This window comes from Pygocentrus nattereri, chromosome 22 (assembly GCF_015220715.1).
Source record: "Pygocentrus nattereri isolate fPygNat1 chromosome 22, fPygNat1.pri, whole genome shotgun sequence".
In the NCBI taxonomy this organism is placed as follows: Eukaryota; Metazoa; Chordata; class Actinopteri; order Characiformes; family Serrasalmidae; genus Pygocentrus; species Pygocentrus nattereri.
The window spans coordinates 15,969,422-15,987,812 of record NC_051232.1 but is presented as its reverse complement, the minus strand read 5'-3'; the positions used below and the strand labels follow the sequence as shown (position 1 = coordinate 15,987,812).

Below are 18,391 nucleotides of genomic sequence, written 5' to 3'. Positions count from 1 at the left end.
TAAAGTTCAATATCAGTGTTTTTGGTTATCTGTGGTATGTTATGTGTGACAAAGTGACAAACGTATTTCAAATATTAAATGTATTCCTGTTTGACTAAATCACTGCTAAAAGAATCATTTTAACAAACTTTTGGCCCATGTTGTGCATTTAAAGGGGTTTGCATAGCTTGTGCATCAAAGGGAGCTCATTCGCACTGTGGATGTGGGGAGATGTGGGGAGACAGTCAGGCACTGTCAGTGAGGTGGAGGGCAAGTTTGAGTGAGGAACTGGAAAGCTCATGTATCTGTGGATAATTGTCACTCTCCCTACTTATATGTCTTTTTTATACCTTCAGTAGAGCGAGCTGAGAGAGAGAGAGGAACAGAGGCAGCAGTAAATATCTAACATCTGAACGTCAAGCTTAGCTGGAACAATGAGGTTAGTAGCAGACCCTTGAGTTTGCTTGTTGATAAGAGCTGTATGCTCCAAGCCATCATTTTTGTGTCATTGTTGGTGACAAAATATTTCTGCGCCTGTACAACTGCATCTCCCGTAGTCGGTCCTCATTCACCCAACTGGGTATCACATGCTCATTGTTAGAAGCAGAAAGTAGAAAGTAAATGAGATCCTTTTGCTGACAGCTCTGTTTCTGTAATACAAAATGGCTCTGACTTGCCTACGCAGTGCACTAATAAAACTGCCTGTGATTGAATATCAGTCAAATGGCCTTTTCTAGGTAGTACTTAGCTATGTTGAGAAACAGAAGTGAGTAAAAGAAAGCAGAATTAATCTTTTACTGTATTTTTACACTAATACAAAGCACGACTCATCAATATCTGCTCACAATGCCCAATAGTGGATATATTACCCTTTTAACTGACTAGATGCCCTGCATGTTCACAACTATTTTTTGCAAATTTCACTAAACCATGCATGACTAAGGCCTGTTTCGCACATGCTACCTCTGCATGGTATGAACACAGAGGCAGTGTGACTGCTGCAGCTCACATACGTTGACCATTTACACATATAGCATCTGTGATGCCAAGCAGTACAGCAAGGAAATATACTGGTAAAAGAATGGTACATTTATTTACCCCCGACAGTATTCTGACACATAGCTGAGTAATCATTTCATTAGACCTAAAAGAAAATCTGTTAGCAGCATGGAATTGTGCGTTCGTATGGTTTTGTTTCATTTTCTGTTTCACTGTAATTGATTGTCATCTACTGCTGCAGCGCTTCAGTGCCACATCTAGGAAGCTCTGCCGCTCTACGTGCACGGTCTGCATGAAAGCTCTAACCTGTTAGCCTGAGCTGACATAATATATATATATGAAACAGGCCTAACTGATAGCTGCCCACAGCACCCACAATGGATACATTAGTCAAGCAGTCCAAGCAGTCCTTAGTATAATCTAAAAAAATTTTAACATCTCTTTTGATCTGTTGGCTCTATACTGAGATATAAGGGTGATGTCATAGCCTTCTAGTAGGAAAGTAGTTTTTCAAAGACTTACTTGAAGCCTCTGTGGTGTAGGTGAGGAGGCAGAGTGGTGGGCAGAAAAAGCTCAAAGTAGCCAATGGCTCTTTGCATCGTCACGTCAAACGGACACAGCAGTGGTCTCCACTCAACCAGCATTTCCTGAGTAGCTGACTCAGGGAAATAGCTAAGTAGCAAAACAAACAATATTAAATATACAAATGTATACACCAGTACTATCAAGGAAATGACAGCTTCTGACATCAGGTGGAGGCTTCCACAGGAATGATCCCAATGGTCAGTCCCTCTGCTCCCTCTCTCTCCCTCTCCTATGCCTGAATTAAATGAGGGTTTAATAGGATGAAAAGCCTTAGGAGACACTAAAGCTGGGTATGTGTCCTCCTTGCTGGAGCACAGCTAACTGATGCCTATGAGCTGTATATGTTTAGAATAACAAGACAGGTATATTTTATACTTTTTCACTTGTATACACTGCAAAACAACAAAATAATAAAAAAAATTGTAAACACATATTAAGCACTGTATACTAAACCATACTGATGAAATCTTAATATGCCATTGTTTTGACTTACTTTGATCAAGATAATTTCATTTAATCAGCTCAAGGGCTTGACTCAAACATAAGCATGCACAGGCTCATATTGTAAGCCTGCTGTGATTTTAGCACTGCTAGGGCCAATCTAGCAATAACAAAGTGAATAGTTTGTGAAAAGGAGTATGTGTGACACACTGTTACATGTTACATATTAGCATCTTTTATGTCATACAGTGTCAGAAACTACATAAGGTAGAAACTACAAATGGTTCTCCCATATGATGGAAAATGGTGTACACGGTTCTTCATGGATTGGTTCTATATAGCACCAAAATTTTCTTACTTTTCTTATTCTTTTTCCTTTGTGCAATCTGAGTCATTTCAACATTTAAAAAAGTTAAAAAGTAATATTTTTCAAGTATCGTTTTTTAACTTTCCTTTACTTTCATGGGTTAAGTACAAAGCTTTATTCATATAGCGGAACCTAAAATGACTCGTGTTTGAGCATGAAAACATAAATTTATACTTACGGTCTGCAGTTCTTGACCAAAGCCCTCAATACTCCTTCCACTGAGCTGAAAAAGAAAGGAAAATTTAGTGAATCACTACACCCAAGATCAGCTACACTTACTTATATTAGCCACAGAACAATCAAGCTGGACACAGGGGATGCAGTTAGACATAGCATGTAAATAAAGTGCAACTGAAATATTTATAGAATTTATTTTTATCATTTTATCATTTATTATTTTTATTTTATTACAACACTTATTTAGTCCTACAATACTGTGCAAAAGCAGAGACCATACCTTCATTTAATTAATTTCCGGTAAAAGCCGCTATAACAAAGTAAAAGTTATTTGTTCTTCCGATATTACACAGAACCTAATGCAATTTTCATAAATTACACGCTCCTAAGATTTTCGTTCACCTTCACACCTGTGATGTGACAACAAATGTGAGAAGCATCCATCACATACATCATTTTTTAATATTTATTATGTCCACCCTTTGTATTCATTATAGCTTTCATTCTTTACAGGAGCATTGCTTTCAGTTTTTTCAAAGAAACCTTCAGACGTATTTTTCCTCACCTCCAAAGTCATGGGAGCTGGTATAATTTTTTTTTGTTAATTTTCTTTTGCTACACATCATTTCAGACACTCAGTGTTGAGTTGTCTTCTCACAGTGGAAAGATGGACAGAAACACCTGTGGATTATTTAGCTCTGAAGTGAGAACAGAATTTGATTTTCTTCTGTCTCTCAAAGAAGGAAGCTTTAATAACTTTTATTTGATGGTGACAGCTTTGGTGGTCTGTCAAATCTTGCAAGGTTTCAATTTTAAAATGTACTTTTGACTGTTCTGACTCTTCCTTATGCAAGTTGATTACCTCATACCTAACCTCACCAGAAATATATGGTATAAAGCTGGTTTACTGTACTTCACCACTCTTTGTTGTTGGTGAAGCTCAAGCAAGGAGTGTAGGAATGTAAAAACATTTTGTAGGAGTAACTAAAATTAGAGAAGGTTTAAAAAAAGCCTCCCCAAATAAAAAGTGCAATATCTATAAACAAGGGTGAATATAGGCTAATAATATTGGTGACCCAATGTATCGGTTGGACTCCTTTGCTGAAAGGACACCTTGAACTAGCATAGGTCAGGTTCTAACTTAACTTTATACTAGGGAATACAATGGGTATACCAGTATACTGCACTCTTATAAAAAGGGTGCCATAAAGGGTTTTTTTGCCATGCCATAGAAAAGAACCACATTTGAAAAAGTTATCTGTGTGTGTAAAAAGACCTTGTAAAGATTTAAATAAACTTCATAGCATGTAAAGTTTCTATGCCAGGGTGACCAAAGTTGGCTTGAGAGAACGTCCGATATGAGTCATGATATGACTCAGTCATAAAGAGAACAAACATATTCAAAAACAATTTTTTAAAAGTATTGTAGTAACAAAATAGTGTAATGTTAAAAACCTGATTTGAAACCTAGCTACTTGTATATTGTGTTTTTTATTTCTTTTTTTTTGGTCCACATGTCATTTAAAATGAAATTTATGTCTGGTTAACATTTTGATACTGTGGAAAGCTTCACTTTGGTTAACTGTAATAATTGGAAGCAGAGCAAAAAAAAGTTAAATACATAAAATAGTTGGCATGGAATACTCAGAAAGCATGGGCTCACTCTATTTCAAAATAATAACTTAAATGTCATGTGACAGCATGATACTGGGATACACACTATATGTCAGATACTGGATCAAGAGCATCAACTGGATAAAATTTAATTTATTGTGTCTTCTGCTTTATCTACATGAATACATTAATTGTATCAGTATCACTCAGCCCTGGAAGGAGCAACTGACTCTTATACAGAAATAAAATACATTAATAAAACACCAGCGAAGTCATCAACAAACCCATCAAACACATGCGTCATAAATCAAGCTTATGAGCATCAAAGTGCAACATGTGCTGATACTCAACACCATATCAGGGTCAGGGCCCCTGACCCCAGTGACCTTTATTTTGAAACATGGCTTATTCATGCCACTCTCATTCAGAGGGGAAAACGTGACCCACTGCATGACCACTGCAATAGTGAGAATAAACAGGCCAGCAGGCTATCAGGTGTCTACAGAAAGGAATTTTGTGAATCACATGCTGTTAGTAGGGGGGGATAAGGGGTCTTATGAAAAACGCCAAGCACAAGCTGTTTATGGCATAGAGGTGCTTTTATAAGGGTCCTGCTGTGTCACATGTTCTGTAATGATTGCTTAGGTTATAGAGCTGAGACTGGGAAGGCCTGTCACAATTATTTCATAATCACCTAATCGCAATTACTTGAATGGACCACATTTATTTTCTACAGCTGTTAGCTTACACAATTGTATGTTTACACTGCATCAAACAGAACGTAAACTACTTTTTCATCAGTTGGCTTATGGTAAAATGAAAAAACTGAGAAAATAGATTATTTTTATAAAAACCTCTGACAGTTCTAACACCTTTACAACTCAGCAGTGAGTAATGTTAGTTTATTTGATAATAATAACACCTTTAGAGGATAGCAGAGAGTAATGTTTCTGTATTTGATATTTGTTAATAACACCTTTCGGGGACAGTGGATGGGCTTGAAACTGAATTGTTTTTGTTTGAAAGATCCATTCATTTTGGCCCAAGAGAATTCAAGCTTCAGAGATCCAAATATGGGCATAACACCAGAATGATGCACAACTTCACTAGTTTATTAGCCAGTTTGCCTGCTGTAGGCCTGTTTGTTAATAGTTGACAATTCAATTGTTAAAACTAGGTTGAAGTGTCAGGTGATTTTTCTTCTTTGCAATATGCCATGCAATTAATATTGTTCCAATACTTGACACAGTGCCTGAAAGTGCAGGTGAAATGGAAATCAAAAGGCAATACAAAAATGCAAATATTCTTACCACCTCTGAGCAATTTTTATGATTATGTGCTTAGAAGCAGAGCGTGGCCGCAGAGAACTAAATGTAGAGATACAAAGACAAACTCAGCACAGCATGGACTAAAGTAATAAGTTACTGATTTGGTGTTTAATTTAGTTTAAGCCAGCCAAAACTAAAACTGAATTTATTAAATATTCTTATAAAATGCAAAATATGCAGTTTGCATTACTGTGTTTTAAAGGTTGTTGATAAGAAACACAAGGCCTAAGACCTGTGAGATTATAAGTGAGACGGAATTTAACCCTTAGAAGTCAAAATTATTGGTGGGGCTGAAAAAGAGGAGACATTTTTAAAAAGTTACTGATGTGCATGCAGTCTTGTTTGTGAAATTTTTTTTTTAGATTTCTAGCATGTTTTGACACGCTTAACATCAAAACAAATGGAAAATGTCAGATGTGAAAACTTGATCCTGTTGATATACAATATAAATGAAACTTAAACATAATTTATTGCATAAATACATGGCATTTATAGTTACACAATTATTTTTAAATAGTAAAGCAAAATGAAACAACTCTTGACTGCTCAGGCATAAAGTGGAATTTCATAAATTTTTCTAATTTTTCCATTGTTGCACAATTTAATTGTTGAGATGTAAACAAAGTCACTCAGAGTGTTCTGAACTGGGTTATTGTAGAGAAACTTAGCAGCCCAGATATCTTTACAGGGGTTGTGATGTCAATCATGCAAATATAGTAATTTTATTCACTGTCCAAAACCACCACAGAACCAAATTTTTATATGTAATGTTGATAAAAAAAACACCAACAAAACATAATAACATTTTTGTTGATCTTTTTTTTAGACTTCATAAAAAAGACTGGTAAAGAAACTCCCCTTAAAGTTCACTATATTTTATTACTTTTTGATTAACCTTTTTGACACTGAAGAGCGTTTTATAATAAACATGATCTTATATACATAAAATGAAATTTGCCAGAGAAAATCTTGTGTGCACAAATCTATGTAATTACATTTCTGCATTAGTGAAATTATGCCTGCAGCAAAACATTTTGTAAATGAAATAACTGTGTTAGAGCTATTCAGTTTTATCTGAATGGTTTTCATTTTTGTTTCCATTTTCTTTTAATAAGTGAATGTTGCTCTTGTTTAAATGGATATTTGTAATAAAAAATAAATAAATACACAAACAGAAAAAACAAACAAAACAACAACAAAAAATTATTACACTACATACCCATCATCCCACAGGAGATTTGCAAGGCCTTCTGGGGTTGCAGAGCAACAGAAAAAACTGAGAAGCTACAAACCTACAGTGTAATCTGTGATAAAGGGCAATGTGAGATCCTACATAATGGACTAATAGTGTTAGCTTGGAGTGAGTAGAAATGATGGGAGTGTAGTTTTGTGTTATGATTTGTGAAACTGATTCTTGCAGTTTAGCAATATTTGTAAACAGTAAATGGTGCAATCCTGGTCATATTACTGTAAAGGAACACCTCCAGCCACTAGCAGGTAGCATGACACCATACTACCTGCCTAGTGAAATTTCTCATGTTATTACGATAGTGGTGTGCATATCAATTCAATTCAATTCAATTCAAGTTTATTTGTATAGCGCTTTTTACAACAATGCTGTCACAAAGCAGCTTTACAGATGTTTGAATATATACAGTTTTGTGTTGTCGTTATCTCCACATGCAATGTCTCCCAAAGCCAAGTTCATCACCTCTGGGTACTTTCTTCATGCCAATCTCTCCTGCATTCTGCCCACATTCAAACACTACATCAGTTTTCCCACTAGGAAAAACAAGGCACTGGACTTGCTATATGCCAATGGCAATGTAGCATATACAATGCCCTCCATAAACATTGGCACCCCTGGTAATCATGAGCAAAATGAGCTTAAAAAGATATTCATGATTACATTTTATTTTTGATCTTTCATTCAAAGATTAGCAAGAATCTAACCTTTACTTAGTTTAGTTTTCCTAATAAAGCACTTGGTGAGTGTTGTAAAAAAAATTCTGTGATGCAGCTTCTAGAGGTATTACATGCCTTGGATGTCTGGTTCTTATTATCAACACTGTTAACAATTAACAATTTTGGATAAGTTTCTCTACAATGGAACATTTTACAACAAATTATTCTGAGTGACTGTTTACATGGTGAATCATTTGATCATACAGAAAATCTGAAACTTTTTTTTTTTAAAACCCTTTAGGCAAAGTAATAATTTTAGGAAATAAATTGTGATATTTGGCAGTTTTAAAAACTAATAAGAAATTGAACTATAAAGGAGCTTGACTGCAAATGCTAAGAAAAAATGTAATTCATTGTTTGTTGTACCTCACTCTTCAGATAAAGAGAAGTATCTTTGTACCTGGGGAACCAGTTCAGGCCAAGGTGTTCTGTTTTTGAATACAGGATCCTCTCCTGTAACTCGTATAAGGGTCTCCACGGTAATTCCAGGTCATCTCTAGATAGCAACTCTCTTTTTCTGAAAGGACATGTACTTACACAAGTTTATTAAGATTTTACATTACCATCCAGTTAAAATGACTAAATTAGTTACTGACAGAAGTCCATTATACATGACAGATAATTAGAGCTGGATACTTATGTTTGCAACAACTGCCCTGAAACCCTGAGCCAAATACAAACATATATAATAAACTTCTTTTATATTGACACATACAGTGTATCACAAAAGTGAGTACACCCCACACATTTCTGCAGATATTAAAAGTATATTCCCTCAGAATAACTCAATATACAGCCATTAATGTCTAAACCACCTGCAACAAAAGTGAGTACACCCCTAAGAGACAGTTCCTGAAGTGTCAATATTTTGTGTGGCCACCATTATTTTCCAGAACTCTCCTGGGCATGGAGTTTACCAGAGCTTCACAGGTTAGCACTGGAATGCTTTTCCACTCCTCCATAACAACATCACAGAGCTGGTGGATATTCGAGACTTTGCGCTCCTCCACCTTCCGCTTGAGGATGCCCCAAAGATGTTCTATTGGGTTTAGGTCTGGAGACATGCTTGGCCAGTCCATCACCTTAACCCTCAGCCTCTTCAATAAAGCAGTGGTCATCTTAGAAGTGTGTTTGGGGTCATTATCATGCTGAAACACTGCCCTGCGACCCAGTTTCCGGAGGGAGAGGATCATGCTCTGCTTAAGTATTTCACAGTACATATTGGAGTTTATGTGTGGTTTAGACATTAATGGCTGTATATTGAGTTATTTTAAGAGAAGAATAAATTTACACTGTTATATAAGCTGCACACAGACTACTTTTCATTGTGTCAAAGTGTGATTTTGTCAGTGTTGTCCCATGAAAAGTTATACTTAAATATCTGCAGAAATGTGAGGGGTGTACTCACTTTGTGATACACTGTAAGTGTGGAGGGTCTAGCCTTACTTGAGCAAGCTGATGAGGAGACGGGCAAAACCCTGCATCATGCTGATCTCCAGCTTGGGAAGGGTCACCAGCTCGTACAGGAGCTTGATAAACAGAACATGGTCCTCTTTGCTGAACTTCCTGCCATACAGCCGAATGTACCTGTAGCAACATGGAGCATATAAAGGTCAACAGATATACTGAAGTGAAATAACTTCTACAATACTCTACAAAACTGTGCAAATTTTTGAGACACTTTGACACTTTTGAGACACTTTGTTCACGTAATTTCAAAACAGTATGTTAATCATTTTTCACGGTTATAACAAAAGGCAGAAAATTTGTATTTTATTATTTTATTTATTTAAAAAATTACACACTAGTAATAAATAAATGTAATATCAAATTTTTCAGGATTTACTGTATCAAACTGTTGCCACTTACATGTTTGTGCGTGTGTGTGTGTGTGTATCTTTCAGTTTGCAAAAGAAATCTGCAGTTGTATTTTTTCCACTCCTCCAAAGTTCACTGGTTGGTTGCATTTTTGCTCCTCTCAATTGCTCTCCTCAAAAAAAAGGATTCCCAATTACATTTAGTTATGTGGAAGTTTGGCCTCTGAAGCAGCCATTTATTGTTCTTAGAATACCAGCAATTTACACGTTTGATTTGTAAATGTATTTCTTTTTTATTTGTTTCACAATATCACAATGTGCTGGCTTACACTTAGCAACCAAGAATTAAAGAAGTTACACCAGGGGTACAGCCCTTTCATACAAAAACCTCCAGCTTTGGAATAATCTTCCAGTCAGTCAAACCCTCCGTTTGGAGCGAGGATCTGAAAACCCTCTGTTTGGAGTGAGGATCTGACAACCCTCCGTTTGGAGCGAGTCTATGAAAACCCTCTGTTTGGAGCGAGCCTCGGAAAACCCTCTGTTTGGAGCGAGGATCTGAAAACCATCCTTTTGGAGCGAGGATCTGAAAACCCTCCGGTTGGAGCGAGGATCTGACAACCCTCCGGTTGGAGTGAGGATCTGACAACCCTCCGTTTGGAGCGAGTCTATGAAAACCCTCCGTTTGGAGCGAGCCACTGAAAACCCTCCGTTTGGAGCGAGCCACTGAAAACCCTCCGTTTGGAGCGAGCCTCTGAAAACCCTCCGTTTGGAGCGAGCCTCTGAAAACCCTCCGTTTGGAGCGAGCCTCGGAAAACCCTCCGTTTGGAGCGAGGGTCTGAAAACCCTCCGTTTGGAGCGAGGGTCTGAAAACCCTCCATTTGGAGCGAGGGTCTGAAAACCCTCCATTTGGAGTGAGTCTCTGAAAAACGGAGGCTGTGAAAAACGGAGCCTCTGAAAACCCTCCGTTTGGAGTGAGCCTCGGGAAACCCTCCGCTTGGAGTGAGCCTCAGAAAACCCTCTGCTTGGAGCGGGTCTCTGACAAACAGAGGCTGTGAAAAACGGAGACTCTGAAAACCCTCCGTTTGGAGCGAGCCTCTGAACACCCACCATTTGGAGCGGGCCTCTGAAAACCCTCCGTTTGGAGCGGGCCTCTGAAAACCCTCCGTTTGGAGCGGGCCTCTGAAAACCCTCCGTTTGGAGCGGGCCTCTGAAAACCCTCCGTTTGGAGCGGGCCTCTGAAAACCCTCCGTTTGGAGCGGGCCTCTGAAAACCCTCCGTTTGGAGCGAGCCTCTGAAAACCCTCCGTTTGGAGCGGGCCTCTGAAAACCCTCCGTTTGGAGCGAGCCTCTGAAAACCCTCCGTTTGGAGCGAGCCTCTGAAAACCCTCCGTTTGGAGCGAGCCTCTGAAAACCCTCCGTTTGGAGCGGGCCTCTGAAAACCCTCCGTTTGGAGCGAGCCTCTGAAAACCCTCCGTTTGGAGCGAGCCTCGGAAAACCCTCCGTTTGGAGCGAGCCTCGGAAAACCCTCCGTTTGGAGCGAGCCTCGGAAAACCCTCCATTTGGAGCGAGGGTCTGAAAACCCTCCATTTGGAGCGAGGGTCTGAAAACCCTCCATTTGGAGCGAGGGTCTGAAAACCCTCCGTTTGGAGCGAGGGTCTGAAAACCCTCCGTTTGGAGCGGGCCTCTGAAAACCCTCTGTTTGGAGCGGGCCTCTGAAAACCCTCTGTTTGGAGCGGGCCTCTGAAAACCCTCCGTTTGGAGCGAGCCTGTGACAAACCTCCGTTTGGAGTGAGTCTCTACAAAGCCTCCGTTTGGAGTGAGTGTCTGAAAACCCTCTGTTTAGAGGGCAATATAACTCTACTTCTCCCTACCCCTCTATCTCAACAACAACTGGAACACCCTATCACCAGAAGCGAACGCACAAAACAGAGGGCTGTGCAAACCTCATCTGCATGAACATACCCTATTAATGATACTGCTGCATGCACAGACTCAAACTTTTTAGTCATAACCATCACTTCCCCCAATTTGACCCTTTTGTTTTTTAATATTTGGTAAAACCCTATTTTTTGTTTATGTTGCTCTTGTATTCAGCTGTGTTTACATGCAAAGACTTTTTGCCAATATGATTGAATCAGATTACAGATTCAGACTGAGGTGTTTTTATGCGCACTCTGTTCACAATCTGATGGAAAATCTTCGTTTACATGTTCACTACAAGTAATCTGATCCAAATTGACGCGCATGTATGGAGAACCACTTAGAGTAAACATTACCATGACAGCGAACATCACGTGAGATCCAATCAGAGTGAGATGAGCAGCAGTGAGCAGTGCTAGTGTTTTTAATTGCTTTAAAATGATGCCAGACTCAGAAAAACATCCTTCACGTGTCCTTATTAAAGAAGGCCGAGAGCAAGACGTCATGCTCTGAGACACATAAGCTGGACGTCTGTCCCACCACTGTCTTTTAAAGACCAGAGGATAAACTTTGTCTAGTCTGCAGGCCAGGTTCTGCTCAACCATGTCGAATGGTATAAACTCTCACTATGACGTGACGCACATGCAGAACGGATTTACATGTTCCGATTGGATTGTAATCAGATTCAGGCGTTAACATGGCTATTACTCTTCTATTTAATGGATTATTTACAGGATCACCCACTTTGTTCATTCGGACAGAAATTGTATTCCAAATGGCATTAATCGGACTAGACTATTGTTTACATGGACGTATTCCATTTTGTTTGAGCTATTAGCTAGATTATTACAGATTATTAGGCTGCATGTAAATGTGGCTGGAGGATAGGCTTCTCCCAAGGTTTCTTTCTCTTGACCTTAGGGAGTTTTTCCTTGCTGCTCATGAGCACTTGGACCTGGATTTTTGCTGTAAAGCTGCTTTGTGACAATGCTTGTTGTAAAAATAAGTGCTATTCAAATAAACTTTGACTTGATGTAATTTAACCAGTAAGGTCCCATTAAGTCCAGGCTTGCGCATAATTTGGGTCTAGGAACCTTATCCTTAGTGATTGATTAGAGGCCCATTTGCATATGGACTTCTGCAGTACTGTACTGTCAAATCAATTACAATAAAAGAGTTTGGTCAGAAATAACGATTTAAATTTCAAAGATACTGAAATGCCAAAAGAATAACTACAAGGTTTATGTCTGATTTGCACCCATAAGACCTACCAAATCAAGAAAGACAACATATATATATATATAATTCAAAAACAATTATCAACAGGGCAGTCTCTTCATTTCTTTAGTTACTTTGTCTATGCTGAAATACAAACCACTTACACATTGAAGTTTTGGCTTGTTGTACAGCTCTGGCTGCCACAGTTTCCATCCCTGAGCCGGCAGTACCAAAGCTGTGCCAAAAGGGCATTAGGAAAAAGTGACTGTATAAGAAGTTCTGACCCACTTACGGCAGTGTGCCTGGTTATTAGGCTATAAGCTCGTGAACAGGTCCAAATGATCAGTCTTTAAACCAAAACACTGATTTCGTACTAGACTACACTTAGTTCACAGAAACAAAGTTGTAAAATTATGCCCATAATTATGGGTGGCTTTCATAATAGATCAATTGGAATTTACTCTCAATTAATCATCAGTCATTAGTATGCAAGTTGCATGATTGAAAAAAATCTGACTCTTTGGTAATTGTCAAAATACACCATTTCCAAAAGTATTCACTATAAATCATTGAATTCAAGTGTTCCAATCACTTCCATGGCCACAGGTATATAAAACCAAGCACCTAGACCTACAGACTGCTTCTACAAACATTTGTGAAAGAATGGGTCGCTCTCAGGAGCTCAGTGAATTCCAGCATGGTACTGTGATAAGACGCCACCTGTGCACCAGTTGTGAAATTTCCTCACAACTAAATGTTCTCTGGAGTGAAGAACCACGCTTCTCCATCTTGCAATCTGATGGAAGAGTCTGGGTTGGGCAGTTGCCAGGAGAACGGTACTAGTCTGACTGCATTGTGCTGAGTACAAAGTTTGGTGGAGGGGGGATTATGGTGTGGGGTTGTTTTTCAGGAGTTGGGCTCAGCCCCTTAGTTCCAGTGAAAGGAACTCTTAATGCTTCAGCAACAGTTTGGGGATGGCTCCTTCCGGTTCCAACATGACTGTGCACCAGTGTACAAAGCAAGGTGCATAAAAACATGGATGAGAGAGTTTGATGTGGAAGAACGTGACTGGCCTGCACAGAGTCCTGACCTCAACCTGATAGAACACCTTTGGGATAAATTAGAGTGGAGACCTTCTTGTCCAACATCAGTGTGTTACAATCTTGGGGGTTGTATGGTGTTTTGTTTTTTTTGCTTTTTTTCCCCTTGTAATCACTTTTCCCCTATTGGTATCTGGATGGGACTGATTGAGTATGGCAGGGGCGCTCCAGTTACTTAAGGGCCATTGAGGCAGTGCATAAGGAGAGGGCTGTTCCAGTGGTCATATCTGTGCCATCAGCTTCCATCTGACCAGACCAAGCACCTGAACCTTTGTTAGTGAAGAAATAAATGCTGATAAATGGTCAATTATTTGTAGCTGGTAGTGTCTTGGTCTGGCAGTTGGATGGCAGTGGCTCATTTATTTATTTTTTAATGTATGGCCTTAAATTTTCCCCTAGACATAGGAGGTCTTAACATTCACAACACATTCTTAAACCTTGTGGAAAGCCTTCCCAGGAGAGTTGAAGCTGTTATAGCTGCAAAGGGTGGGCCGACATCATATTAAACCCTATGGATTAAAATGGGATGTCACTCAAGTTCATATGCATGTGAAGGCAGACGAGCAAATACTTTTGGCAGTATAGTGCAAATGTCCACTCAAGTAATAATCCACCATATTGACAAATTCAGCATATATTCCCACCTGAGGTGGGAAATATGGTAAAATGTGAACTTCTAAGTGTGCATATATCAAGTATAATATACAATGACTTCAAATGTTGTTCAATCAGTCTCATTTCAGAACCAGATAGGCCAGGTGCTTAGATTTTAGGCTTGCCACTTTTCACTAATGACAGCTGATTATCTGTCAAAAGAATTTCCCTAAATTTGCTTTCTTACGATACATGATATGCAGCAGCATATGAATAAACACCAAGTAGTACACCCTAAATTTTATTCAACATTTCACACGCTCCTCTACACTGAATCCAAGCAAAAATCTAGTTATGTTCTTTTGAAATAAGACATGCAGTTAGTGTTTAGTGTTAGTGTTCTTAAACACTGACAGTATCTATATTATGCTCTGAAAAGCATAATGTGCTTTAACATATAATAAAATATCATTGTACTGCACTCCCCTATTTCTCCTTAAGAACACAACATTCGCAAAACGTATTTCAAAAGGTAAAGTGGGGGATTTTCAGACTTGATCAACACAGCTGTTGGTGGGGTCAGATGGCAGCAAGCATCTCCAAATTGTGTAATACTCAGTGTTTGCTGTTTACTCACTACATCCAGTTTCACAGATGGGATCACAAGCAGGATTTACACACTCACTGAATGCTTTAAATAGCAGCCCATTGAAACATGAGCATTTCTGCCTATTGGCCTTATTACATGACATTTTGCAATCACTGTAAAATGATGATGCTAATGTGGGCAGAAATTTCATGTTACAACACATGCCTCTCTAATTAAAGTTTAAAAACATGGACCGAAAAGCAACACCATTCCAGCCAGTAATGGAACCAGTAAGAACACTGTATGTGGGTCCATTGCATGTGTAAGCCCTCCCTAGTTGTTTCCTAAGGACCTAATAGGAGCGTAGGTACCTGGTGAAGTGCCTAGTTGTAAACATGTACACTGTTAGAAATAAAGGTACTGCACAGGGACATTTTTCATTCATCAATGTACAAACAATGTAAATATACCCTCAAAGGTACAACAGTGGTTTTAGTGGTCCAATTGTGTTCTTAAAAAAATCCCCAGTGGAAAAGTATGCATTTGGACGTTTTCAGAACCTAATATTTCAAAACAGACCAATAAAATAAGATGCCTGTGGGTAAGACAGGAGTGTGGAGTCAACTCAAGTTAAACTATAATTTCAATGGACTATGGTGCAATTATGTTCTCTGACCAAATGTGCTGAGATGTCCCCTTGAGGTTGCCTGACCCAAGCTCTAGCATCAAGTATTTCACGGTTAGACTTGGAGGAACATAACGTAATGTGCAGCAATAAAACCCAGCACGTTTTGTTCCCAGATGTTTTTAAACTAAACGTCACTCGTTTACACTAAAGACGTCACTCGTTCACACTAAAGACTTTGGCTGTTGGAGCAGCACTTGGGGGCCTGAATGACTCCAGGCATAACAGTAAGTATTATAAGAGCAACATGAACAAAGAGTAGCCTACAACTCTCAGTTTTAATTCTCACGTCTGGAGCAACACAACTGCTATAACTGAGTTCACCTACCTGTAACACATGACTGGATCAGTTTTTTTTACTTTTCTCTCATCATTGTTGGGCAACATGACCTTTTCTCTTTCATTTTGCTCTTAAATGGCGGGAGTCCGATACGCACATCCTCGTATTTGTTTCTTTTTTGTGCAGATAGATCAAAGCTATGCACGTCAAATAATATAACAAATGTGTATCGCTGCTGTCGGAACAAAAACGTAGTTATTTTAGGTTTTGGACTTAGTTTGAAAATATCCGTAGTTCTTTAGATTGTTGGGAAATTTCATGATGAATTGACCAACAGAAATGCCCCAAAATGACTTGGAAAAATGTCTGGTTCCATTGATTTACATTACAAGTAATGTATGTTTTTACCTTCTCCTGTAAAGTTACCATTTTGGAAATACGAGGCTTCAATCCGAAAACAGCGATATATAAAATGTGATTTAGCCTACCAGTACGCCAGAACCATCTTCTCAACAGTCCTGTCTTAACCGCGAATGCCTGTTTTCTGGGCTTCTGCGACCATACGTGCACATCCGCACATGTATTTTCTCATTAAAATGCTAGCAATTGTTACTTTTGAATGAATAAAACGCAACAGTTCAATTGCTGTCCGTTTGCTATATGACCTTTTGTTTAGTTTGTTAAACTATAAAACTATTTCCCAATTTTTCAACACTGGTTTTTGAAATGAAAATGGACCAAAGGTATGCACAGACCTTGACCTCACAGTTTACCTGCCAGAAGCATCCTCAAATATACACTGTATAAAGTGTCAAAACTCTATGGGGGAGAAGTCTTTAGACCCATGGACAGGTAGGACGTATTCCCTTCCCCAAGCAGCCACTGCATTACCAGGCTATTTAAAACACGAGGGAAGGTATTTTTACCTGAGCCTCGTTTATCCTTAAACACAGCACTCATTGAAACACCACTTACAAGGCTTACAAGGCTCATAACGACAAGAACCTTTCACTTCCACGAATCAGTGTTTCGACTCTGATCACAGATTGTGGAATTTGTTAAGACAGAGAACTAACGGAAAGGTGTAGATGAAGATACATACGTGGAAAGTTTCCTGGTCCAAAACAGCACCCCTGGCCATATTTCTCTAAGTTGGACGGCCCGACCAATGTTTCCTTTGATCTGTGCCAGTATTTCATTTGACTCTGCATCTAATTTGCTCTCATAAGGCAGAAGTCTGTTGTAAATAATTTCTTTCTGGGAAACGAAGCCTAACGTGTCCGAGTCTTCAGAGACTTCTCTTTTCATATTAGAGCCGTTTAATCGAGCTTAGTCTACTTCGCCGATATCAGAAATACCTATGTAAGATGTTTCTGTTCCAGTTCAGCTTCGGACACGATGAGGGACTTGCAAAAGCTAAGATTATACGCGAAAAGTGAACCTCCTATTTAAAGTTAAACAAAAAATGCGGCGACTCTTTGAGTCGACTGAGCGCTCTGGCATCGTTCGCTCTATGTCTGCCCTATCAGAAAAATGACCACAGCTTTTGTAGCACTGTTAACTGTCATTCATTAGTCATCTGACCGACTTCCTTCAGACGCTCCTACTGCTAGTTACCGTTCACTTCTGCGGCGACCAACCAAACGCTGGTCTAACAACAACACAACAGAGCTCCACCCGCGCGGCAAAGCTGTTCGAATCCAGCGATTGAAGAATCGACTCCGACTGTAAGTGAAGGGAAAAGGTGGAGTCGGTTCCAAGCGTCGATTCTTGCACAAATCTGAGAGAGAGCGAGAGAGAGAGAGAGAGAGAGAGAGAGAGAGAGAGAGAGAGAGAGAGAGAGAGAGAGAGAGAGAGAGATACTTTATTGATCCCAAAGGAAATTCTGCAGCCAGCAGTAGACGCACAACACTGTACCGTAATAAGGGTGTAGACATATAACATGAATACATATATCAGATCCTATCTACAGGCATATATACAAATAGAAAAATACAACAATCTGTGATAACATCTATAATCTGAGAATTTTTTCTCGATTTTAAAAGTTAAAACATAAAGGAGATTTGGCAAAACACAAAAAATACAATATTAAGTACACTATGCACGTTTATAATTGATGGTATGAATAACAAGGGACCATGTCATATTAATTTCATGTGCAACCGCCTGAGTTGTTCTTTAGTTCTTCAAGATGTCTGTGTATTTAATTTTGGAGACGGACTTTGGAGAGCAAATGAATTGTACATTTCTGGTAGGTAGATGTTTCTGCACTGGCGAAGTGGATTGAAAGCCACTTTTTTGTTATTAAACCTAATGTTAAAATAAAGCCTATCTACTTACGTGTGCACTGGGAAAGGATGCATTCTTCACACAAGCTGTCGACAGTGACCACTCCGTAAAAAACAAACAACAAAACAAACTTTAACATCACGTAGTGGAATGGAATCGAAAGCTTTTGAGTCGACTCGCGATTCCCTGGAATCGGCGAATCACTTCATACTGAGATCGAATCACGTGGCAATTTCGTCACTTCCTGTTGACGGACCTACTGAGTAAGTTATGTATGACGAGTTGTTTGTTTTTTTATTTGTTTACCGTCCGTGACGCAGCAATATCACAGACATAGCGTACCCAAAAGACCTTTTACACCCGAGGTCAGTAAAAGCGATTTAAGCCTTAAGCAAAACAATATGATTCTATGGTGTGTTTGCCTGCAGCCTGTCATATCTTT

The 18,391-nt window shown here is 39.1% G+C and overlaps 1 protein-coding gene across 6 annotated transcripts in view; it reads right to left on the bottom strand.

Annotated features, from left to right (window-relative positions):
• psme4a (proteasome activator subunit 4a) overlaps positions 1-18,108 on the bottom strand; it is a 72,435-nt gene extending 54,327 nt beyond the window's left edge. For 2 of the 6 annotated variants that reach the window (XR_005129363.1, XM_017715011.2), the window contains exons 1-7: positions 18,001-18,108; positions 17,275-17,437; positions 8,902-9,042; positions 7,856-7,972; positions 5,473-5,529; positions 2,550-2,594; positions 1,501-1,650 (exon numbers count right to left, since the gene is read on the bottom strand). Coding sequence is in view for 5 of the 6 variants with exons in the window: in XM_017715011.2 (XP_017570500.2) it covers positions 1,501-1,650; positions 2,550-2,594; positions 5,473-5,529; positions 7,856-7,972; positions 8,902-9,042; positions 17,275-17,437; positions 18,001-18,088 (761 nt within the window). In the remaining variant the exon portion in view is untranslated. Of the gene's footprint in view, positions 1-1,500; positions 1,651-2,549; positions 2,595-5,472; positions 5,530-7,855; positions 7,973-8,901; positions 9,043-16,759; positions 17,438-18,000 lie in introns of those variants that run through there. The other 4 variants (XM_017715013.2, XM_017715012.2, XM_017715016.2 and 1 more) reach the window with 4 other exon arrangements.
• Positions 18,109-18,391: the final 283 nt, after the last annotated feature.